This window comes from Zalophus californianus, chromosome 17 (assembly GCF_009762305.2).
Source record: "Zalophus californianus isolate mZalCal1 chromosome 17, mZalCal1.pri.v2, whole genome shotgun sequence".
NCBI classification, from domain to species: domain Eukaryota; kingdom Metazoa; phylum Chordata; class Mammalia; order Carnivora; family Otariidae; genus Zalophus; species Zalophus californianus.
In genome coordinates this window covers 19,201,885-19,226,249 of record NC_045611.1, presented here as the reverse complement: position 1 = coordinate 19,226,249, position 24,365 = coordinate 19,201,885, and the positions used below count along the sequence as shown (strand labels likewise).

The 24,365-nt window shown below is 42.8% G+C and overlaps 2 protein-coding genes across 6 annotated transcripts; both read left to right on the top strand.

The window, feature by feature from the left end:
* Positions 1-33: 33 nt before the first annotated feature.
* CKLF (chemokine like factor) lies at positions 34-12,454 on the top strand. Of its 4 annotated transcripts, none has more exons than XM_027619767.1 (4): positions 38-222; positions 4,613-4,771; positions 9,091-9,186; positions 12,273-12,454. In XM_027619767.1, exons 1-4 carry the CDS (start codon positions 148-150, stop codon positions 12,387-12,389), a joined length of 447 nt encoding a protein of 148 aa, XP_027475568.1. In that variant the 5' UTR covers positions 38-147; the 3' UTR covers positions 12,390-12,454. The 4 variants fall into 4 exon arrangements, with proteins under 4 accessions (XP_027475570.1, XP_027475568.1, XP_027475569.1 ...); XM_027619768.2 differs by lacking the exon at positions 12,273-12,454 and adding an exon at positions 12,137-12,259; XM_027619769.1 differs by lacking the exon at positions 4,613-4,771 and having other exon boundaries at positions 34-222.
* LOC113936484 (CKLF-like MARVEL transmembrane domain-containing protein 1) lies at positions 99-24,236 on the top strand. 2 transcript variants are annotated; one of them, XM_027619748.2, is made up of 5 exons: positions 99-222; positions 12,474-13,252; positions 15,425-15,583; positions 21,857-21,955; positions 23,719-24,235. In XM_027619748.2, the coding sequence occupies exons 2-5, from the start codon at positions 12,929-12,931 to the stop codon at positions 24,043-24,045; spliced, it is 909 nt and encodes a 302-aa protein (XP_027475549.1). In that variant the 5' UTR covers positions 99-222; positions 12,474-12,928; the 3' UTR covers positions 24,046-24,235. The 2 variants fall into 2 exon arrangements, with proteins under 2 accessions (XP_027475549.1, XP_027475550.1); XM_027619749.2 differs by lacking the exon at positions 15,425-15,583 and having other exon boundaries at positions 23,719-24,236.
* Positions 24,237-24,365: the final 129 nt, after the last annotated feature.

Genomic DNA, 24,365 nt, shown 5'->3' with positions numbered 1-24,365 from the left:
GCATGCGCGCGCGAGGGCGGGAATCCTAGCAGGGCGGCGCGCGGCGGGGGTGGCGGTTGCTATCGCCGCGCGAGGCCTGGCAGAGCTGTGAGACGAGGAGAGGGGGTGAGGGAGAGAAGTGCTGCTGCTGCTGCTGAGTCTGCAGGCATGATGTCGACCCTGAAGCCGAAGCATCGCCCCTTCTGCTTCAGCGTAAAAGGCCACGTGAAGATGCTGCGGATGGTGAGGCCGGGCCACCGGCTGGGGGCGGTATTGGGGCGTGCTCAGGGGTAGCGGGGGATGGCTCTCAAGTATAAAGAGGAATCCCCTACCTTCTCTTTCAGCTTAGGCCTCCCCAGAGGCACGGCGGTTCACTGTGCACCCCGGGGGCAGAAGGAGAGAAAGAAGGCACTGCCCTGCCCTTCAGGGGTTCACAGACACATTCATAAAGCCAAGTCAGCATGTGTGCATGAGTCGCCCCACTTGGACCTGCACACCAGGTACCCAGGTTAGCAGGCCAGTCAGCTGCGCTTGTACCCCGTACAGGACAGCCGGGCTTGCCGGCTTCGGGGTGTCAGGCGCGCTGGGCGCGCTGCAGTTAGTTCTGAACAGCGGTCTGGAGAGAATGAGCCATCATTTGGAGGAAGGTGCCCTGGCTAGTTAGAGAAGTGGGGACTGTCACGGGAGACTGTGTTGAAGGAACAAAGAAAGGGGGGGGAGGAGATGGAAAAAATAATTTTTAAATTTTAAAGAGGTGACCTATAGGGGAGGAGATGGAAGTAGTTAAAAGCTACAGGGAAACAGTTCCACTTAATGTGAGGAAGAACTTTCTATTGGGAAAGTTCCCCAAATTAAGGGGCCGCATCACTTGGGAAGGCAGTACCTTCCCAAACAGCAGAGGTAACAGGTGTAGATGAGCACCTACCGAGGATGCTGTAAAAGAGATTCAGATGCAGGTGAGTGCGTAGAACAAACTGCATGCAAGGTCCCTCCCACACCGCAAGTCTGTGATTCTGAGAAATGACTGTAATGTAATACAAGTCAGAGTGCATAAGAGAGGTTTAGGAAACTACTCTGGAGTTGAAAGGACAGAAAGATTGCTTTGGGTTAGGAGTAAATAATCAGGGAAGAAGTGACCTAAGGGTCTGGAGTTTTATGCCCAGTCCTGAAAGCTCTGGAAGAACACTGGAGGAGGAACAAGATCTTGTGAGAAACATTTAGTTTCAGACATATCAATTCCCTCAACAAACATTTAGGGTATTTAGTTGTAGTCTAAGATCTGACTTAGGCCCTGGAACAAGAACAAGCGAGACAAAAGTCCCTGCCTCATGGAGTTCTTCAGTTTAGTCAAAGAGACAGACCGATGAGCAGATAGCTCTACTATGGGGTAAGGCGGGGATAGGCCAAAGAGTGAGACATTTAACCAAGGACCAGAGAAAGAGAGGTATCAGGAAACTTCCTAGAGGAACACAGAGTGGGGTCTCAGGGGTAGCCACCTAAGCAAAGACATGGAGGCAAAAAAACAGCATGATTTATGCAGCAAGTTTTAACAAGATGAGTGTTGCCTTATTTTTTTCATGCAACAAATACTTATTGAAAGCCTACCATGTTCCAGGCACTGTTCTAGCCTCTTGGGAGATATCAGTGAACAAAGCAAAGATCCCTGGCCCTCATGGAGTTTATATATTGGGGTGGGAGGGCAGGGGAGACAGACAGTAAACACAATAAATAAATGATGCAGTATTGTAAGAAGTTGTAAGTGCTATGGAACAAGAGACCAGTAAAGCCAGGGAAAGGAGTGTAAGGGGAGGAGGGCTGCAGATTCCAGTAATAGAGTGGTCAGGTTAGGCCTTGTTGAGATGACAGCTGAGCAAAGAGTGAGTGAGGCTAGGGAGTTAGCTCTGAGAATATCTGGAGGAAAAGTGTTTTAAAAAGGAACATACATTACAATGGCCCTATGACAGGAATGTACCTGAAGGGTTCGAGAAAAAGCAAGGAAACCGGTATGACAGGAGTGGAGTGACTGGGAACACAATGATAGAAGAGGAAGGTTTTGAGTAAGGCTGTATACGATCTGACTAACATTTAAAAAAAAATAGACCAACTGCTATGTTGACAGTAGCTTGGTCAGAGGGCCAGGAGGGGATTGCGGCAAGGGCAAGGGTAGAACCAAGAGGCCAGTTAGAGCTACGGTAATTTGGGCAAGGAGGACAGTGGCTCAGACCAGGGTGTTGGCAGGGTAGGCTACAAGAAATGGTCATATTTGGGATATATTTTGAAAGTAGCCCGAACATGATTTGCTGATGAACTGGATGTGGTGTAAGAAAAAGAGAGGAGTCAAGATAACTTCAAAGTCTTTGGCCTAAGCACTGGAAGGATGGAGTTGCCATCCACTGAAAGCCTGTGGGTAAAGCAAATGGAGGAGGATCAGAAGTTCAATTTGAGAATTAAACATTGGAATTATCCTGTGGATAAACTGTGAAGAAATTCTGCTAGAAAAGTAGACAGGAGCTGAATGATGGCAGGCTGAATACCATGATGAGAGGTAGGCTCTGTTCTAAAGATCACAGGGAGCCGCTGAGAAGTGCATTTGCGTTTTAGAAATTATACTGTAATACCTTTGTCATGGTAGTTCAGGGAAGATACTGAAGGGCAGTAGCTGTAGGGACGAAGAGGAGGGAGTGAGTTCCCAAGATGGTTAGCATTAAATCAGCAGGACCTGATGACTGATCATTTGTGGGGAGTATTAGGAGCACTGATAATAGGTTTCTCAGGTGGGTGATAAGATAGATGGTGGTATCACCAATTGAGATAGTGCATACAGGAGGAACAGGCTAGATGAGTTCAGTTTTGGATATGGTGAATTTGAGATTCCTGTAGGTATTCAGATAAAGATTGCAAATGGCTATTTATGTTTGAGATGTTGAGGATTGATCTGTGATAGGAACCCACTTTCGTCGATTGGGTCGTAAACAGAATCTAAAGGAATACCAGCATTTTAAAAGGAGAGAAGCCCACCAAGGGAGGATAGTTACAGAGTTGTATAAGAACTAGGAAAAGTGACATGCAAGCCAAAGGAGTAGAAAAATAGGAAAAAGATCTCCAGGGGCAATTAAGCTATGGGGGTCCAATAGAATAAAAACTAAAAAATGTTCATTAAATTTAGTAATTCTGAAATCATTGATAATCTGAGCAAAAGCAGTTTCCACAGAGTGGTGAAGAAATGTCTGAGATATTAGTGGGATATTTAAAAGAGAATTGGAGACAAAGGCTAAGAGTAATGATAGAAGAGCTGTAAATAATGGATTGGGGGAGAATCCAGTGTGACTGAAATCATAGGAACTTTTAAGAAAATGGATTAATCACCAATGTCAAATTCCATGGTGCAGAAACTTTACAGAAGATGGGGACTGAAGAAGTGACCCTAGATTTCATAACCCATGAACTCAAGACTGTGGTTCAATAGAGTAAATGAAGTGGTTTGAGGTGAAATGTTGCTAATTGTAATTATATTAATTATAAAGAACGGCTTGTAGAGTGGTTATATTTGCTATATAATCAAACTGATCAATTTAGAAGTTTAAAGGTAGGGTATTTTTATACTACAAAAGTAATTGAAAGAAGTATGAATAGGTAGCCCATATAGATTTAAGGTTAAAAAGAGTGTATGTAAATGCTACTAGCTGACAGACTGATCAGAAGAGTCTAGCCAGGGGAAACTCTTGACAAAACCATTTTCCAAGAACATAGAGACTTTGGATAGAGCTAGAACATGACAGCTCCTAAAAACATGATGTTGACAGACTCATTGGGACCCATCAGCTTATTTTTCCTTTAGGTCACTTAACATTTCTGTGTTTTATATCTTCATTTGTAAATGAGGAGATTGGATTAGATTAATTATCTTTTCAGGGTTTTTTTTTACTTAAAATATTCATCAATTCTGATTGCATTCTATTTAGGTTAGAGAAAATATGTAAAAAGTGAAGCATCAGAATTGTTGGGAGTTTTTTTTTTCCTTTGTTCCCGCACAGGGTTCTTCAGAGAATTGTTTTTCTCTAACAATTTATTTTAAACTTTTCTCCAGTATTTTTCATGGCAACATTCTAAGTTTAAGTTTGACAGTAGATTCCACATTGCTAAGAGTTAAGGCCTGATGAGCAGATGATAAGGAATTATAGCAGTCAGTATACAGATGTTTCTTAAAAGAATTATAGAGAGAAAGAGAAAACAGGAATTTCTTTGGGAGCAGGATGAATGGAAGGGGTGTGTGTGTGTGTGTGTTTTAAGAGAAGACAACTTGGATATATTTATAGTATGATGTGGAAAGGAGCCAGTGAGGAGAGATTGAAGGTCTGAGAGAGAAAAGAAGATATGTAGTGGGAAAATATTAAGGGAACAGATATGGGAAGAGATGGTACTAGGTGTACAAGTGGAATGACAAGAGAGGGACACCTAGTTCCCGAAAACACAAAAAGAAGGCAACATCCATACGTTGTAGTAATTCCTCCTTTAGGTGTGTGTGTATATGGCCTAAACCCATTAATTTAGTACTTTAGAAATGATCATTTTTACAGCTTAAACTGGCATTCAGTAATCGTTGAATAAATCGTGTTTTTTTTTATCCTTATAGGCACTAAATGTGACATCCATGACCTTTTTTATCATTGCACAAGCCCCTGAACCATACATTGTCATCACTGGATTTGAAGTCACTGTTATTTTCTTTTTCATAATTTTATATATACTGAGACTTGATCGATTAATAGACTTTTTATTTTGGCCTTTGCTTGTAAGTGTTCAGTTTTATTGTTAAAATTAACTACTTTTTTCCTGTCATAGTGAGACATTTTAATAAGCTATTCTTTAGTTTTCTTAAGCCTTTAAGAAATGTCTGATAGGCTTAGGAGGGAGGAACTCTACCCACTGCTACTGTATTCTGTATTGTCCCTTAGCAACCACAGAGCATAAATTCTCTGAGCCCCCATCTACCAGTAGATGGGACTGACCCTTCTGTTAGGAGAATTCACTTAAATGTTGATCTTCTAAAGAAATATAAATTCAAGATCATGGCTAAGAAAATTATAGAGCATTCTTAATCTGTACCTCCCTTTTAAGTACATGTTGATATGGCCTCAAAATTGGGGAAAGAGATGGAAGCAGAGACACAAGTATCCACATCTTGCACATCCCTGATCACTAAATGGAAAACCGAAATAATCTGGGAGGCTGAATAAAGCACAATGTTGTCTTAAGAATGTCTGTAATCATTAATGCTAAATAACTCATCTGGTACAACCTTATTTAGTAGCATATGAACTTCACCTGCCATACTTATAGCATTGAGAATAACTGCCCAGTGAAGCGCCTAAATGATTCTGGAAACTGTCCAAATAGGCAAGTTGAAGATGCTAGTTAAGGTGAACGCATCCCTTCAGCCTGGACTGTTCTCCAGTTCTAGGAAAAATTGAGTGGCTTTACCTCGCTCTCCTCTACCAAATTTTATCTCCGGTATTCTGTCTCTGCAGGTCTCCCTCCTAATACCCCCTGTAGCCCTTCCCACTTTTGGCTGGACTGGTAGCTGCACTTAAATCTTCCTCGGCTGCGCTTGTTTCATCCTCCTGGGTTCCAAAGTGCTGATATCCAAGCTGATAACCCCCATTAAGGAGAGAGGACTGTGGAGCTTTAAGCATGCCTTCAAGTGGTACCTTCTAGAGCCAACTTGGAAGGCCAATGATGCACATTTCAAGCTAATCATAAGCTGAAAAAGTCCCAAAAGGAGAAAGCTGGGAAATAGGATCTACATAGCAACTCTCCAGACTCCTACTTGATCACACTTTTAGAGCTGGACCTGGCTGGAGGGAAGTCTAGGAAAAGAGATAACAATGGCTTAGTCAGTTGGCCCTCAGAGTAGATAATGTCATTTAGTAGCAGAAAGGGCTAAGCTAAATTATTCCAGGGGTTTCTTCAAAGACATGAGGGGCATGGTCTATATCCTCTTGACTCAAAAAGTTATATAGTTGCTCTTCACATTCTGCTTTCCAAGGTTAATAAAACTAATACATTTTAGTATAATTTTCTGGAGCTTATTACATGTTGCCGTAATAAACTTGGAGCCCTAAGCTTAACAGAATACACTGGGAGAGAGGGTGGTCTATGTGTAGACTGAAATTTAGTCTCCAAATCTCTGAGGATCAAACTTTGCTGATACTGTAATCTCTGAGAAATGGTGCTATATGGTCAACTATGGGATTATTCCATTATGAAACCCAGATTCCTCTCTGTTCTTGATCTAATGGAATCATTTATTCAACAAGTGTTCAGTGTCTGCTAATCCTAGCTTCCGTAATGGGTTCTTTGATAAAGCACAAGTCTTATACCTGTGAAATTTTCAATATAGCCAGGAAGCAAGATAGATGAGCAATTCAGTGTAATAGGTGTTGGGATAGATGCATACCCAGGAGAGTGTGGAGGCACTGGGTTGGGGGGGGCGGGCAAGAGTGGAGGCTTGGGAGGCAGTAGGAGGTCAGAGCATGCAAGGCTTTATATGCCATGCATTTTAAACCAACTGCATGGGAAGCTTTTAGGGGTTTTTAAGTAGGAGAGTGACATGAGCAGCTTACAGTTTAGGAAACTGTATAATAATGGCTTAAAGAGGAACAAAACTAGAGGTAGTTCTCAGAGACCACTTAAAACTTTGTTTCTGAATCCAGGCATGAAAATTATAAAGGCCTGAACTACGGTCATAACAGTAACTAGAGAGAAAGGGGTGAATGGGGTAGAATTGATAGGACTAGGTAAATAAGAATTAAGAATACCTGCCATTTAAATATCTTGAGATGATAATGAGATAGGAAGTACAGAAAGAAGAATAGGTTTAAGGAAGGGCCAGGGAGAGGAATGCAGTAAGTTCAGTTTGAGAAATACTAGGTTTTAGTTGCTTATGGAATATTCAGATAGAAATGTTCAGAACATGTCTGAAGCTCAGGAGAGTGAGGAGTTAAAACTGCAGCTTTGGAAATCATCACCTTGTGATGGTAGATGAGCTCTGGGACTGGCCTAAATGGCACGGAGAAAATGGAGAGCAAACTGAAGGTAAAACTGGGAAACACCAACATATAGGGTAAAAAGGAGGAGGAGCCAGAGAAGGGAGAGGATGCAAGGGAGACCCGTGCAACAGAAGGTAAGAGAGAAAAGCATCTCAAAAAGGAGTGGTGAATACTGTCACATGTAAAGAGAGAAAAACAAGCCCTGGAAAAAATATATATTCACAGGCTATGTTACTAGAGGCCCCTGTTACCAGAGTGGTGTGCCTCGAGTGGACGGGTGACCGGAAGGAAAGCTGAGGGAATGGTTAGACTGAGCACGGCAAGAGAGACAACTATAATTAGAGGAGCCACAGAGTTGAGGAAAGCTGCCAGGGACAAAGAAAGGTCATGAACAGAATAAGGTTCCTGAAGATGGTGCATGGGAATGGGAGCCGGAGCATAGCCCTGGAGAAGCTGCCTGGGGCTCTTCTACTGTAACAAGAGTGAAGGATACAAAGATGGCTGATGATTTCAATTAATGTGTCAATGGGCAAAGGTAACTTCTGCCTCATGGCCACCATCTTCACTGATGAGGAAAGGGCGTGGTCATCTGCATTCAGATTTATTATGTTTATCACTGTCCCAAAGCTGCAGTGACTGACCGTAGTGCAGGCCTTCTCTGACCGTTCCCCTCAAGTGTTCCAATGACAGAAAGCACAGTGAGCCAACCCAGGGCTTTGCAGTGGTATCCAAGTACAGGCACAAAATTTCTTGAAATCTCTTTCTTTTTTCTTCTTTTTTTTTTTATAATTAACATTCTACTCCATGGTGTATTGATGTTTGGTTTTCATTATAAAAACAATGTTTTAAATGACCATTAAGGGTCACTGATATTTCAGGACAGGTGCATCCTTTTCTTTCCTGTGGTCCTCTGCACTCCCTAGAACACCACTTTTACCAAAAGCCATTCATACACACTTACCTGAATTAGTCACAGGAGGCAGGGCTGTCTGAAGTAGAGGTGTGGCTTGCCTTGAAGCAGAGCAAAATATCCAACACAGAGGAACATTAACCAAGGACAGTTTCAGTATTTCTTGCAAATGAGAGCTTTTTTTCTTTCTACATGCATCTAATCTTGCCTGTCCCCATTGAACGTCTTCCTATTTTTATTTTTTATTTTTTTTTATTTTTGAGAGACTGAGAGTGTGTGAATGGTGGCGGGGAGGAGGGAGAAGGCAGAGGGAGAGAATCTGAAGCTGACTCTGAGCTAAGCACGAAGCCACCAACTTGGGGCTCAATCTCAGGACTCTGAGATCAAGAGTTGAACGCTCAACCGACTGAGCCACTTATGCGCCCCTATTTTCTTTTTAATAACCACATTTCTAAGTTAACCAGGAGTTTGAAGTCTGATATATCTGTTAACAATACCTTCCTGCCTACAGTTATCTGTAAACAGATATAAACCATTCCAGAATAAAGAGATTTACCTTTCTCACACTATACATCCATTCATAATATAAGTTGCACCCCCTAAAGCCATTGTTCAGAAGGCAAATGTTTCGTTCCTAGAAATTATTAAATGAATGAGCTACATCATCTGAAATAATAGTATAATCAGTCAGCCATTGCATGCAGATGTAGGAAAGTTTTTTCCTGAAAATTACCATTGTCTGCCAAGTGTGTGCAGCTTTTTTATTGATTGCATTTTAATAACATTATAAAGTTGTTTGATTTAGAATGTAAACTACTCATTTTCTCTTAGCATTCTGACTTTCCAGTGTACCATTCTATCATAAACCTGCCACACAATACACCGTCCATTCCCAACCAGATGCATTCTCCTTCCAACTCTATTTAAATAAAAAAGAAATAAGTTTAAGTAATCAAATGATTGGTATATCATAGGTTAAGAGACACACTAGGCATCACTGTAGACCAAATACAGTATAGGTGTCATTTTACTGTGGCAGTTGGATTTCAAAAAAAAACAAAAACTAAACTTCAAACTTTCAAAATCTCTAATCAGCTAATTCGTTTTCTGGCAGTCTTCATGTAAAGCTGACCTTTCTATTCTGTGTTTTAGGATATTATCAACTCAATGGTAGCAGCAATATTCATGATAATCATATCTGTGTTGGCACTGTTACCAGAAACCACAACATTTATAGTCCTTGGAGGGGTAAGTGGAGGTCTTTCTGATTTCTTGCTTTAAGTTAGATTAGTATTCACATTTACCTGAAAAACAGATTATAAGAACAGAAATCTACACTGTATTCATCCCTGGGTTTCCTAGGCCAGTGTATGGTCCCTAGTGGCTTAATATTTTTTGTGTGAGTACATGTCCTGATTAACCTGAAGGAATATGATTTCACCCTAAAACGGAAGTGAACCAAATAATAGTTCCTCTATGTTCTGCATCAATATGTAGAGCTAGACTAGACTGAGAAAAGCTACTGGAATCTGTTACACTTAGCTCTGAGATACCTGATGTCAAACAAAAGACCATGGATGAGTTTCATAGCTCTCCCTTTTAAAGACAGGGATACATACCACTTGTTAAGGTGAGACAGATTGCTCTGAGCTCAGTTATTCTTTGTCCAGAGCCTTCTTCAGATAGAATACAAGATGTCTTGTGATAAGGTTGTAGGAAACCTTATAAGTAAAGGATTTGTTTTGAACATTGCTTGAAGAGAAGCAAGCCAGTTTAATCAGAATTTATCCTGGAAGGCAAGCCAAAATAAACAAGAGTCAAATAATTGAATTTTAGTTCCATCTGATTCTCTTCTGAGATTTCTTATAGGAGGTTCAAAATCATTTGACTTTTCTAGATTCTGACCTAGAGATGTGAATCAGAAAGATCTTAAATAAATCTCCCTCCTACTTCCTTGTCTTTCCATAGTATGGGCCACTTAGGAGAACTAACCATTCTCAGACACCCATGTATGTCACAATCCATGGTTTCTCATCTCCTTACTAAGCCCCAAGCAACTTCATGGGGGATGAGAATTATTCTAGAAATAAGATAGTGCTGTAACAGCAATTTCCCCCAGTTATCTTTAAAGATAATCTTATCCCGGGGCTCCTGGGTGGCTCAGTCGGTTAAGCATCTGACTCTTGGTTTCGGCTCAGGTAATGATCTCAGGGTCCTGGGATGAAGCCTTATGTCAGGCTCTGCACTCGGCAGGGAGTCTGCTTGAGGAGTCTCTCACTCTCCCTCTACCCCTCCCCCCCAAAATAAATAAATATTTTTTTAAACTTATAAACAAAAAAAAGATAATCTTATCCCTCTACTATGGAGAAAGAGGGACAAGGCATAGGATTTACAATTGACCCTTGAACAACATCGACTCCCCATACAGCTGAAACTTTTTAAACTCTGACTTCCCAAAAACTTAACTACTAGTAGCCTACTATTGACAAGAAGCACCAAAAACATAAACAGTTAACACATATTTTTTATATCATATGTATTATATACTGTATCTTACAATAAAGTAAGCTAGAGAAAAGAAAATGTTATTAAGAAAATCATAAGGAGGGGCGCCTGGGTGGCTCAGTCGGTTAAGCGACTGCCTTCGGCTCAGGTCATGATCCTGGAGTCCCAGGATCGAGTCCCGCATCGGGCTCCCTGCTCAGCAGGGAGTCTGCTTCTCCCTCTGACCTTCTTCCCTCTCATGCTTTCTCTCTACCATTCTCTCTCTCTCTCCATAAATAAATAAAAAATCTTTTTAAAAAAAAAATCATAAGGAGGAGAAAATACATTTATAGTACTGTACTACTATATTTATCAGAAAAAAATCCATGTGTTAAGTGGACCTATGCAGTTCAAACCCATGTTGTTCAAAAGTCACTCGTACTTTTATTCACGTACTCATTCATTCACTGATTCGTTGTTTACAAAGGTGCACTTTAGCAGATGCTGACAAAGTATAGAGTTGTGCAGTCCCATGCAGTAGTCATTAGTACATGTGGCTACTGAGCACTGGAAATGTGGCTGGTCTGATTGAGATGAGCTATACATGTAAAATACATACTGGATTTCAAAGACTTACCAAAAAATGTATATTATTTCATAATAACTTTATTATATTGATAACAAATTAAAATTATATTTTGGATATACTAGGTTAAACAAAGTATGTTATTAAAATTAATTTCACTTGTTTTTCCTTTTTAATGTGGCTATTAGGAAAAACTATGTGGCTTACATTGGTGACTCACATTCTATTTCTTTTGGACAGCACTGGACTAGAACATGAGTCTACCCTAACCTCAGATTGCTGAGAGCCTAATGCAGGGAAGAGAAATGAAAACAGCTGTATATAAGCTATTGACAGAGTACTCCAGGGCACAGAAAAGAGGAAGCAACTACCTCGCTCTGGCAGTGGAAACTCAGCTTGCCAGGAATAAAGGGGAGATGGGGGGATGGTTCCAGGTAGAGGAACCAGCAACATGCAGAGTACCAGAGTCATGGAAGGATAGGTAGGAAGTACTCAGTGAGGTCAGAACCTAAGAAGCTGAGTTTGAGATTCAGGATGGTAAATGGAGTGATATCCAGAGCCAAGAGGCCAGACTTCCTGGCCATTGGAGGAAAATGACCAAATAGCACGCAAGGAATGATAGCCCTCTTTTCCAGCCCAGGCACCAGCTCTCAAATAGCCATCAGAGTACCTAAAGACCAAGTGTTCTAGTTTATTCCCTTTACTTTATTCCCCCCCCCCCAGGCCTATTTAGAATCCCACCCTTTAAGTAGATGTAGCCCCAGCCTTTAAGAGTTCACTTTGGATCATCTTATCACTCCAGTTCTCTAAAGTGTTTATCACAGCTACTGTTGCTTTGGTTTAATCTTGAGCTGCTGTTAACTTTGACCCTCCAGTAGAGTTTGTAGTAAGAAAGGCAGTTGAACATTGGGGTAGAAACGTTGATTGATAACAAATATCTTCGGTAGGGCTTTAAATCATACATGGGGCGAGCAAGTCAGGAGATCCATGCAAGTATTTATTTCAGAGCCCACACCACTTCAATATTATCTCTGCTCACCTAAGTTATCTTTTCCCTTTTTCTAGGCAGGTATTGGGAAAACTTGGGAATGAGAATGAAATGATCTCTGAAGTCTCTTCCCATTTTAGTAATAGGTGGAAGCGGAGGGAGCAATCTCAGTACCCTGGCAGGAGAGGAAGCCAGTGGGCAGACCGCTTAAAACCTGTGTGAGTGACCAAGCTCCAGACCATGGCCACCACAGTGACAAAGTGTGTTTGTTTCCAGGTGTTTGGACTCCTGACAGCAGTGTGCTGTATTGCCGACGGGGTCCTTATTTACCGGAAGCTTCTATTTAATCCAAGTGGTCCTTATCAGAAACGCACTATTCATGACAAAATATAAGTTTTGTAATTTTATATTACTTTTTAGTTGATGCTAAGTATTAAATATATTAAATATATTTATTCCTCCCCATATTTCCTGTAGTTGTTCTCATTTTAATCTCAATATGGGAACTGGAAGAAGAGATGTGGGAACTCTGTGCCCAGCGCTCCCATACGGTCGTTTCCAAGTCAGCACTGATCCTGATCTGACTGGGTTTTCCTCCTCCTGGGCCTGGGTGGCAAAGAAGAATGCACCCGGACCGCCCTAAATGGTCTCCAGAGTCCCCTTCCTGGCTGGCTGGCAGCACGGAGGGATGGAGTTGCAGGAATAATGAGTTCCCAGGCTAGGCAGTGGCATCTCATCCCAAATGGCGACAAGGGTGGCTGGAGGGCCTGGTTTGTCCGCGGGCAACGAGTGCTGGGTGCGCGCGAGGGACAGGAGGCCAGCAGCCGTTGGGGCACGCCGCTGGTTCCCAGGGTATAGCCTGCCGGCGGCGGCAACCTCAAAACGGCAGGGCCAGCCAGGCCCCGGGGCCCACCAGGACCCCCACCGGGAGCATGCAACAGCAGCAGCGTCCCGCACGCCCAGGGGCTGCCGCAGCTCCGGGGACACCCTCACGCTCAGCTCCCGCACGCCCACGGGCTGCCGCAGCACCGGGGACACCCTCACGCTCAGGGCCGTCTGCGCAACCCAGGAACTTAGCATCCAGTGCGCCGCAAGGTGCAACCTCAAGGACACCCACCCAGGAGCCCAAGAGCGAAGTGGAGAAGGCCGCCATCCAAAAGCGTGCTGAAGGACGGGCCCTAGTCCCGCTCCAATTCAGGGACAGCTTCAAGCATTTTTTCTTCTCGCCCACCGGAGTGTTGAAGATCTTCAGGCTGGTGAGCAGAGAGAGCTGGTGATGCGGGCTGGGTGCGGCCTCGGGGAGTGAGTCCCAGGGGGCGCCAACTCCCAAAAGCTTCCCTACTTCCCTACTTCCCTTTGCCAGCCCGTTTGTTCTGCCTCATCTTTCCTCCCTTCTCACCTTGCTCCTCCCCACACTCAACCGTTATTACTAAACCAGCACTGTTTTTCCTGTCTTACTTTGTATTTCTCAGGTTTTCCCTCACAAAGGGAATTAGGGAAGCAGTGAAGAGCAGAAATGTATAAATTAGCAAACAAAAATAATTGAATTGACCAAAATTGATAAACCAATGGCTAGTATAATAGGGTGAAAAAAGGGTGAAAAGAGAACATATATTTAAAGTTAGACACCAGACAGGGAAAATGATCACAAAGGATGAAGAAACTGAGGATCCCCAAGAGTACTTTACAAAACAAATAAACCTAACTGAAAGAAATAGTTTATTTTCTAGGAAAATATAATTACGAAAACTAACCCCAGAATAGCGAAAAACCTAACCAGACCAATGTAAACACAGAAGAAAATGAGAACTAATCAAATGAGTATCTTTCAAAAATATATCAGGGCCAGACTTTTTTACACATTAACTCTTTCAAACTTTCATGGGATGTAATTCTAATACTATTGAAACTTTTTCAAAGAATGGAGAAAGAAGAAGCCCTTCTGAATTATTTTTTCAAAGTAGTATATATAACACTGATATCAAAACCTGACCAAGTCAGAAAAAGAAAATAGAAATCTCACTTGTATCAAAGCAACAAGTATTAATATATTAGCAGAAAATATTCAGTACTTTTTAAAAAATACACCATGATGATGCAATATTAGGACTCTATTAAAATAACCAACAATATAGGTAAAAGGAGAACAAATTTGGAGACTATATCAAATAAGGAAAAGAACACATTTGACAAAATTCAACATTCATCTCTGCAAAAAAAGATCCATAAAATAGAAATATATAGATATTTTATCGACATTATAAAAATAAACCCCAAAGTCAGCATCATATATAATTAAGCATCAGAAGTATTCCCATTAAATGAGGAAGAAAGAGGATGCCCTCATCAATACCGTTATTCAGTGTTTTTCTAGAACTCCTAATCATCACAATTAGGAAAAATAAATAACAGTTGAAAAGATGAGGCAAAATATCATTTTTTCAGCTGATATCACTGCCTAAAAAACTCAAAATCAACTGCGAACAAAGTTAGAACAAGATAATTTCTACTAACTCATTAGTAGAAATGAACAAACAAGCATTTAAAATAGAAGAAAATATTTCTCTTTACAACAGCAATCAAAATGGTAAACTATCTAAGATTAAATGAAATAAATTTGAAAGACCTATATCAAGAAAACTCAAAAAACTCAGAGATATTTCAAAACTACTAAAAATAACTGGAAAGATATACTTTGTTCTTGAATAGTAAAAGTAAATGTTTTAATCTTTCCAAATTAGAAGCTAAATGAAATCCCAGTGAAAATACCAACAGGCTTAGCCTGGGGAACTTGACCAAGACAAACATGGGAGACACCAACAGTCTGAGGATGAGCACTGAAAGGGGGACTAGGTCAGACAATAACATAAAATAAATTGCCTATAATTGCAAAAGTACTAGAAAAGAAATCAGCACCTCAATGGAAGAGGATAGTCTCAAAAGAGACCCAAATATACCTGGGAATTTAGTACATGATAAAGTCTGGATTTCAGATGAGCGGGGAAAATACTGGTGTTTCCCAATAAATGATGTTGGGATAATCAGCACTGTTTAGAAAGAAAGAAAACCGGAGCTCCACCTCTTTCTATCAAAATCAGTATATATTTACTCTACTTATATATACTTCTTTCCAGTATGAAATAAACACTGTGAACAGTAGTTACTTTTCAGGAGATAGACTAGTGTTGGGTTGAGGGAGAAGAAAGAGACTGGAGTTATTTTTCATTCTTCTCTACTTAATGTACACTTTTATTATTTCCATGTATTTCATTTCTTGGAAATATGAGAAATTTTACAAATAAAATGTCTGTACAAAACAATACAGACAAGTGCAATATAATCAGATTTACATTCTAACAGTTTATGGGTTTGCTTTGTTTTTTACTAGCCCATGTGCATTAAAATAAATCCTGTTTCTTTTATTGCAGGGTCTTCTCATAGGAGCATTAGTTTGTTTTGTCATTGCCAAAGCCAATGAGCCGTTTATAGCCATCACAGTTCTGGAAACCTGCATCGTTCTTTTTTTTATTCTAATATATATGCTAACCCTTCAGCACTTGCTGGTTAATTTAGATTGGCCCTTACTTGTAAGTGTTTATTTTCATAATTCAAATATAAGCTTTGCCCTCGGATCCCAGAGTAAAGTCTCTCCTCAAGTGAAAGCAAAAGAGCTATCTCTCTGGACAAGAACATAATTGAGCTGTGACAGGGTGTTGCCCTAGTCCCAGGGGAGAAACTAGCCTAACACCTAGAAAGATTCCTTGGACACTTCTGTCCATAGCACAACCAACACACACACCTGCTTTCATCTCACTATGGCACTGAACACATGGTACTTTGCAGCTTGTCCTAAAGAAAATTTCAATTAGTATATTCAGTAGGTAAACACACTTCTCATCCATTGCTTGTAAAACAGCACATGCTTCTACTTTTCAAACAGCAGCTACTCTAACATTATAAACATTTCCTCCCCTGCATAAAGCAAGAGTTGGCATGGCGAAGTTGTAGAAAATTGTCACCCACACTCTGAAAGATTGCAGGAGTCAATCTTTTCATGGGTATTAAGGGTCCATACTCCCAAAGAGGTGCCACATGGTGGAGTACTCAAGAAAAGACATTGCATTGCCTTCTTTAGTAGCTTTTTCCAGAACTTCATATTCTTTACCAACTGAAAAATTCCTGAAGCTAATCCCTCAGGTCTCAGATAAATCCTATTTATTGTGGAGCCTGAGGTTCTGCATCCTTGCAGACTGGAGAACTACTGTTCTGTCCAGATACAGACATGGACCCACTTCCTGGCCCTGGCACCTTCCTAGCTGTGTGAACTTTAGCCTCAGTTTCCCCATCTAGGAAATTCAGCAAAGGAAAAGGGTGATAATAACTACCTCATAGGGTTCCTGCAACATTTAAATGTGTTTAAAGCAAACAGCACAATGCTCAGCACAAAGCAAAAGCTAACATTCACTTACAAAGTGTCCATCGGACCCCATAAAGTAGTTAGATGGCTTTTACCATTTTATCTTGCACTGTGAACAATCCTAACTCAGAGGTCAGGCCTCTCCCACATCCCACTTCCTTATAGTACCTTTTTCTAACCTTAACGTAGGATTGGTTGCTATTGAGCTAAAACGCAAAATACATTCTTGAAGTGTGTGAGGGATTTTCAAAAAAAGCTGCGAGCTCTCTCTATCTCACAGAGTGCAGAGCAACAGGAAGCAGACAGAGCAAAATATGAGCAACTCTAATTGGACATATGGGAGACCCTCTTAGTTATGGAGAGCTATAATGATAGAGAGGTTTCTGAGGGGAAACTAAAATCTCTGTCCGTGGAGGTTTTCAAGAAGGGAAGGTAAATGAACTGTTCTGAGCACACAGTATGTGCCAGGTACTTTTTCATACGTGTTACCTTATTTAATCCTCACAACCACCCAGTGAGGTTATAATTTAGCAGATGAGAAGACTTGATGAAAGAGATGAAGTTGCTCATGGCCATAGGCAGTTACTTGGAAACTCAGGCCTGGCTCTAGCCCAAACCCCTTCCAGACTTTTTGCCCTATTGCCTTATGATGGTTTCTCTGTCTCCATCCTCCCTTCATTGTTATCCTCCTCGGAGTCTCTAAATGTGTTGTTCTCTGTATCTTCTCCTGTCTCCTTGTGGTTTCCTTAAAATATGGAGCTAGAGGGGAACAGATTATCCTGGAGGGCGGGTACAGGTCCTTAGGGCAGGTGACTGAGGGCACCACAGCACAAAGGTCAGCTGTGGAGGACTAGAGCCCTCTGAGGAAAGGTCCACTGCTAACAAGCTGGAGGGCTGGATGGAGCCTCAAGGCACCATGCTTTGACGTGTAGGGTCCGGGGAGAATATCTAGGAAGTGTCTCAGACAAAGGCAAGAACTGGGGGCTCCTAAGAATGAACCAGAAAGGTCCTATGAGAGGAACTGTTCTTACAGTGGTCACAGACAGCTCAGGCCAACTTTTGTAGAATTGCAGGCCTTCGGTCAACTCTGATAAAGCCAGGCCCCCTTTTGCTACCTCTATCCTTGGGTCAGAGCATTCTCTTTCCTTTGGATGACTATGGGAGCCCCGAAGCGTGATTCACATGGACATGCCTGCTGAGCTCCCAGGAGCTCCATAGTTGGGAAACTATGAAGGTTGCTCAGTTAGTCTGAGGCACAACTGACTAGCAGCACATATAACCAAGCAGCCACATACTAACCAACACAGTTGGTCAGATGGTGTGTGATCTAATGGACTTGGAAGGTTTTTTAAAAGACCCGTCAAAAAAGGATCCAAAACTGTGTTCTCCTATCCCGTCCCTTCCTTTCTAGTCTTCTCTTCCAGATTCCGTAAGGTGAAGGACGTGCACATATGAGATTGTTCAGAAGGGTAGTTCCACCGGGTAGTAACAGGAAGGCCTTGGCAGGGGAGGCAATGTGCTGGGTTAGGGAGAGTTTGGGTGCCTAGGAGAGGGCTGCTTGTCACTTCAGAGAGTAGGTGGACTTGGAGATGTGTTGGCATCATGCTGCAGAAGTCCCCTGGGACCCAGTGGGACTGGGGAAAGCCAGAGAACACAGACTGTCCCTGTTTTAGGGCTCTGTACAGGCTCGAGGACCCACCCACACACTGGAGGCATCCAGCATGCACAGTCCCTCTCTCCTGGCAAGATGGTTTGGTGCCCCCAAGGTAGATCATTAGGGTAAGTAGTACCGATTTTAAGTGGCGGTTTCCTTAAAGGCTCCCAGGAGTATAGAGTACCTTATTCCTCTATTCCCATTCTTGTCTGGCAAGGGGCTAATGATGAAAACTCCCAGCAGGGAAATAGAAAGTTTGATAAATCAGGGCTTCAGATGCTCAGCGGAGAGCTGAGCCTCACGTACAGACCTGCTGAGATCTATGGACTCGGGATCATATTTTGGCAAGGCCTCCTTCTCTGGGGAGATGATGGAGCCTGGGCTGGGGGATCCATACTCCAGTCTCAAGTGCATCTTCTTGCTTCTGTGAAGACTATGCCAGTGACTCTGATGCCCATGAGTCCACCTCTCAGCCAGCCCTTGACTTGGTGTCATGGGCCTGCATCACATCTAGTGAGGATACAGCTTTCCTTACCCCACCCATGGTGGGGTCACTGTCTTCATTTTTAGACTTCATCATCGATTTTACCCGTGAATCTAGTGTCATCTGTCAACATACCCAAGGAAAGTATGAATTGTAATTATCTTCTGAATAGCCCATATTTTTAACACTTCTACATTATAAAAAATATTATCGAATATGGTCAGAGAAAGAGCTCTGATCAAGCAGATGTTTTTGCCAATAGAAAGCAATTTAAAAAAAGAACATAATAAACATTTTAAACAAAAACTCTACAGAAGTGATGATTCCAAAACTACCAGCAATATCTTTACATTTATAAAGAGGAAGTGTCAGCTTTAGAATGTCCCCCTTCATATAAGGTTAATGAAAAACCACAGTTCTGGTCATCTCTGATCAGGTTATGTCACATGTTTGGAGAACTCCAGGCACAAATGGAATCAGTGGGAGTTGCAGCTAGCTGAATACTATATAATGTTTATTATATATAAATTCTTGTTACAAATACCACATTTTGTGAAACAAATTGTAAATGTTCAAATTTTTTTCTAATATTCAGTGATTTTTAAAAATAAGCATTCACCATTAAAGCATCTTTTTCTTTCCCAGTTAAAATTCTACACGATTTTATCTCAGCAATTTGGGTGCTTTATGGAAAAATAACAGTCAAGTAACAAATCCATCTCTCATTTTAGTCAGAGGAGGTTACCTGAGTCAATAGGGTATTTAGTCAAGGGGGAAAGAAAAAGATGGTAAGTAAAGATGGCACGTGACAAGGCTCAGCTGCAATTTTACTCCATCAGGAAGAAAATCTCTCTCTCTTGCTCCCTCTCCCTCTCCCTCTCTCTCTCTGCCAACGATGAGGCCAACAACAATGATGTGTCTAAGGCGAAAGGTCGGGGTGGGGGGTGTATTACAGAGAAGGCCTCTGGACACTCAAGTCAGGCTGCAGAGGGTCCTAGCCACTTACTGGCTGAGCAACCCCAAGCTGTTGCTTAGCCATCTGTAAATTGAGGATAAGGATAATTTGTTGTGAGAATCAAATGAGATTAACACCCTGGCACAGTATGTGACACACGGGAAGTGCTCAAGAAGTGTGATCTGTGAGAGAACGTGAGATGTAAGGCAAACATGAACTCCAGAGGACAGTTCAGGAGAGCCCTTCCTTGTGAGCAAGGGCCAGAGTAAATTATAGTAAGGACAGAGTAAACGAACATCTAGTATTCCAGTGAGGAGATGGAAATATGACAGGGAGTGAACGACGGGCTAGCGAAGCCTAGTCTACAGTTGATTTATTAGTCTTATCATTGGCTTTCATCTAAATTCTCAACCACCTATGGCCACAGCTAGTTAATTTTTGTTTTGAAAAGTTTACATCCTATTTCTTAGTTGTAAGAGTCCTTGTTCACACTTTTTTACTATCTTGGTTTACATGACCCTAAAGGACTAAGCTTCTTGCAAAACTGTACACCGCTGCACCTGCCCTACTGTGGGCAGACTTTTCATTCAGCCCACAGAACCCAGCTGGATCTCACTTCTAACCCGCAGCAGCCCTGCTCCTTTCCCCCCAGTGTTACCCACCAGGTGTCCAAATAATTAGTGCCCCTCCCTGAGGCAAGTCACATTCCGTGATAGGGACGGGACTCCTTGCTCAGCAATCTCGATGGGAGAACACCTGAAGTCTGCAGAAAGTTCACCGACTGTGTACATTTTGAAGGCAGGTATCACAAGTCCACATTTTGATGCACTCATGACCCACTCGATGCCAGGCACTTATCTGGTATTTTCAGATTCATTATACCATTTAATCCTCAGATCAACCCAGTGAATCCCAATCACTATCCCCATATTTAAAATGAACATGTTGACACAGAGGATGATAAAACATGCCCCGGGTCACACATCTAGGAATTGGCAGGCCAGAAGAGTTCATCAACAAAATACACTCCCACTGTACATGTCCCATACCATTTTGACCCTCCGTGACCCATTATCCACAGAAAATGCCCAAGATGGATGCTGCACTTCCAACCTGGGGGGATGATGGGAGGCAACAGTGAGAGGAGTTCTGACTCCCCTCCTTGGCAGATACCCAATCTTAGGCAATTTAATAAACCTCTCTAAGCCTCTGCTTTGTCCTCTTAAAACAGGGATCATAACAATACTGACTCTGGAGGGTGTTTGTGAGGGTTAAATAAGATAATGACTGGGAAATACTGAGCACACTGAAGAGCTCTATCAGAGCCATTATAATTCTGCACACTGGGTGGCAGGGCTCCTTGCTAGATTTGGGGAGGTGCACCAGACAGGCTGACGCTACCAAGTCAAGACATCAAGACTAAGGACTTAAAATATTCCAATTAGATATCCAGGCCATATCATGGTTCTATCACCCTGAGCTTTTGACCCTCCCCACACTGGGGCCATGGACACACTGAGTATCCACTTTTCCATTATTGCTCTATTACCAAAGCCCAGCCTCTGCTTATCCTCAGGAGTGGCCCCCTCTACTCATCCTCACCCTTTATTTAGCACACAAAGCTGCAGTTTGGGCTAGCAGTTAAAGAACTCAGTACTGGAATCCAGAAGAAAGGACAAAGGCAGCCCACAGATGCTAGGGCAGACTCAATTCCAGCCATTTCTTAGGAAAGAACAAAAGTCAACAGCACAGGCATTCACTCTAGAATACCAGGCCTGCTCCTCAGGTGGGTTCCTGCCTCCCTGGGATATGTGAACCTACAGAATAAATAAGACCCAACTAACTTCCAGAGAATTGGCTCTACCTGCAGATTTGGGAATGCAATTAAATTAGTAAAGTGCTAATCTAAAATTTCATGTTTATATTAAAAAATATGGAACAGAATGCAGAATTTGCATTAATTTAAAATAATAGGATTTTTAAAAAATCATAATTTATAGAGGTCCGATTCGGGTAGGACCCCATGCCTCTAGGTGTTTTTCATGCTCACTTTCTTATGCCCTTTAAGGAGAATATAATGGGAAAGTTGTCAGCTTTTTTTTTTTTTAATGGCACTCTTTAATGAAATTAAACCCATTTCCGCTGACAAAGTCCTATCCAGGACCTTAAAATCATATAAACTCATGTCTTGGAAGATGCAAGAATTTTGCTGCTAATGGTTCCTCTTAATATTAATCAAAGGGAAAGTTTTAAAAAGACATCCATCCTTAGATGGGTAATTGACCAATTTAAATATTTTATGAAATCACATTTTCACATAAAGTTGACAGTTTTCAATTCTGTATTACAGGATCTTGTCAACAGTTTTATTACAGCTGTGTTCCTTTTAATAGTTGCCATCTTGGCAATGCAAGAAATGGAAAGAAGGCACTTATTCTACGTTGGAGGGGTAAGTCGAAACCTTCGTGAGCCCCTTTAAGATTAGTATTTCAGGGGTACCTGGGTGGCTCAGTCAGTTAAGGGTCCAACTCTTGGTTTCGGGTCAAGTTGTGATCTCAGGGTCATGGGATCAAGCCCCTCATCGGTCTCAGTGCTTGGCGCAGAGTCGGCTTGAGATTCTCTTCCTCTCCCTCTGTCCCTCCCACTTGCTCTCACTCTCTCTCAAATAAATAAGTAAATCTTTTTTTAAAAAAATCAGTATTTCAAAACTCTTTGCAAAGGGAAACTAGCAGACCATCATTAAGATGTAAAGTTGCATAAGCTCTAAACTCGTGAAAATCTTCATTCTAATACTCATTCTCCAAATAGGTACAAACTCCCCTTTCGAGAAACGTACACACTATTTTTTGAAATGTTGCAACAAGGTGTTCTTGTCTATAGATAGGACTTTGACTCTTCTGGACTAGAGATTTATATTTTAAAAGCACATGAATAGGAAAAAAAAAAGTACATTGTCCAAAGTGAATGGCCCAGAAGGAAGGAAGGAAGGAAGCTCCCAGCATGTGCCACACACATGGCCAGGCATGTTTTGACTTAATTTTTACAATTCTCATTTTTACAGATATGAGAACTGAGGTTAAATACTTTGCCCTGGCTCACAAGCCTGGGACAAGCTGGGACTCAAATCCCCGTCATATGAAGAGCACAAGAAATGGCAGATTAAATGCTTTGAAGATGGAGGGTGGGAAGCGGGGTGGTGAGACTTTGGTTCAAGAAGTTAAGCAATGCGAACAAAAATATATCCAGAAAAAAAAAAAAAAAAGCTTGACTTCTTTGAATTCATTCCATAATCAGTAAATATTTGCCAATCCCATTGGATTGTGCCAGACCCAGGCTTAGTGTTGGGGATAGAGTCCCTTATCCCTGTAGGAGCCCACAGATTAGCTGGGGCAAGACCTACCTAGGGAAAGTTCATTCAAGCATCCAGGGATTAAGTGACGATGAAGAGAAACATCCAGAGCCGGCAGGATATGGGAGGCACCTAGATTCTTGGGTGCTATGCGCTGCTGGTCCCCATCTGCTAACTCAGACACCAAGCCTTCTCCTACCTGCCAGGGGCTCCCACCATCTGGACCCCATCAATTCTTACTTGGATGACAGGAGCCCCCACCACACCCCACTGGTGTCCCTGCCTCCTCCAGTCCTTTTCACCTCATGGCTTACTGCAAGTGGGCTTTCTGACTCTGGCACCTGATCTCTCCTCTCAATAAAATCCCCAATTCTGCACTTCCTAGCCTCAACTCTGCCCCCTCCCTCACCAGCTCCAGAGGTCTCAGCCACACCACACTCCTCAGAGACCCCTGTCCACGATCTGAAGTTCTCTTCCTCCCAGCTGGTCCCCTTGGGAACTCCTTCCTGCCCTTTTCAAACAAAGCCCAGGAGTCCTTTCTACTGAAGGGCCTTCTCAGGACCTCATACCTATCTGGAGCCTCCTACAGCCAATACTCTTCTCTGGTCCTTTCCTGGTGCCTCAGGCATCAGGCAAGGTCATTACTGACAGCAAAACCCACCATTTCCAAAATCCCTTGCCCTGCGAATCGCAGAATGTGCCACAGCTGTCAGCTAGGCAGACACCAAATAGGCAGTGCTGGGTCAGAGGGGGATAAGCGGCCACCTGCAGCCCCCTGCCCCCTGGGATGGGATAGGGAAGACAGGTTGCTGCTGAGCTGCAGAATAACCCAGGCTTTCCTTCCCGTATCTTGTGTCTGACAGACCCAGTGTCTCACAGCGGCAGTCGTGTGTATCCTGGATGGGATTATGGTCACCAAGAAGATAAGGGATAAAATGAGAAGAATTCTGGGACTCGAATATGAAAGCAGTTCCTCCCTGCTCCTGGAGCCCAAGAAGTCAGGACCCACGCTGGCGCCCGGGAAAGCGGGCACGCCGGGATCCTCCAAACCACCCACGCCGGCAGCCTCAAAAGCTCCCGTGGCGGCACCCGCGAAGGCACCTGCGAAAGCACCCACACAGGCCCCCACGTCGGATGCCTGGCGCACCTCCACCCAGGGATCCTCGAAGGCATCCTCACCGGCATCCTAGCTGCCACCCTCGCGGACAGGAGCGTCTGTGCCTCGTCCCTCCCGCTAATCCCTCCACTGAGCTTGCATGCTGTCACCTGTCCGGCCCACACGCGATCATAAAATCAGGGCTGCTAAATCGGGAACATTTCTGCTTCCTCGTGTTGCCTTGTGTAAAAGTCGAGCTACCTTTTTCCGCGGCCGCTGCGCCCCGCGCGGCGCGGGACGAGGCTGCCCCAGACGGCCGAGGCCAGGGCCTTGACCCCGCGGGGGTTCCCGCCCACGCGACCGGTCCACGGCTGGGGGGGGGGGCGGGGGCTCCCGCGTGGGGGGGTGGGTGGC

Excerpts from the sequence above, each read along its gene's own strand:
- CKLF (XM_027619767.1), top strand. The coding sequence starts at position 148 with ATGATGTCGACCCTGAAGCCGAAGCATCGCCCCTTCTGCTTCAGCGTA. Across the intron at positions 4,772-9,090 it reads TTTTATTTTGGCCTTTGCTT|GATATTATCAACTCAATGGT; the intron begins GTAAGTGTTCAG and ends TCTGTGTTTTAG. Across the intron at positions 9,187-12,272 it reads CATTTATAGTCCTTGGAGGG|GTGTTTGGACTCCTGACAGC; the intron begins GTAAGTGGAGGT and ends GTTTGTTTCCAG.
- LOC113936484 (XM_027619748.2), top strand. The coding sequence starts at position 12,929 with ATGCAACAGCAGCAGCGTCCCGCACGCCCAGGGGCTGCCGCAGCTCCG. Across the intron at positions 13,253-15,424 it reads TGTTGAAGATCTTCAGGCTG|GGTCTTCTCATAGGAGCATT; the intron begins GTGAGCAGAGAG and ends CTTTTATTGCAG. Across the intron at positions 21,956-23,718 it reads ACTTATTCTACGTTGGAGGG|ACCCAGTGTCTCACAGCGGC; the intron begins GTAAGTCGAAAC and ends TGTGTCTGACAG.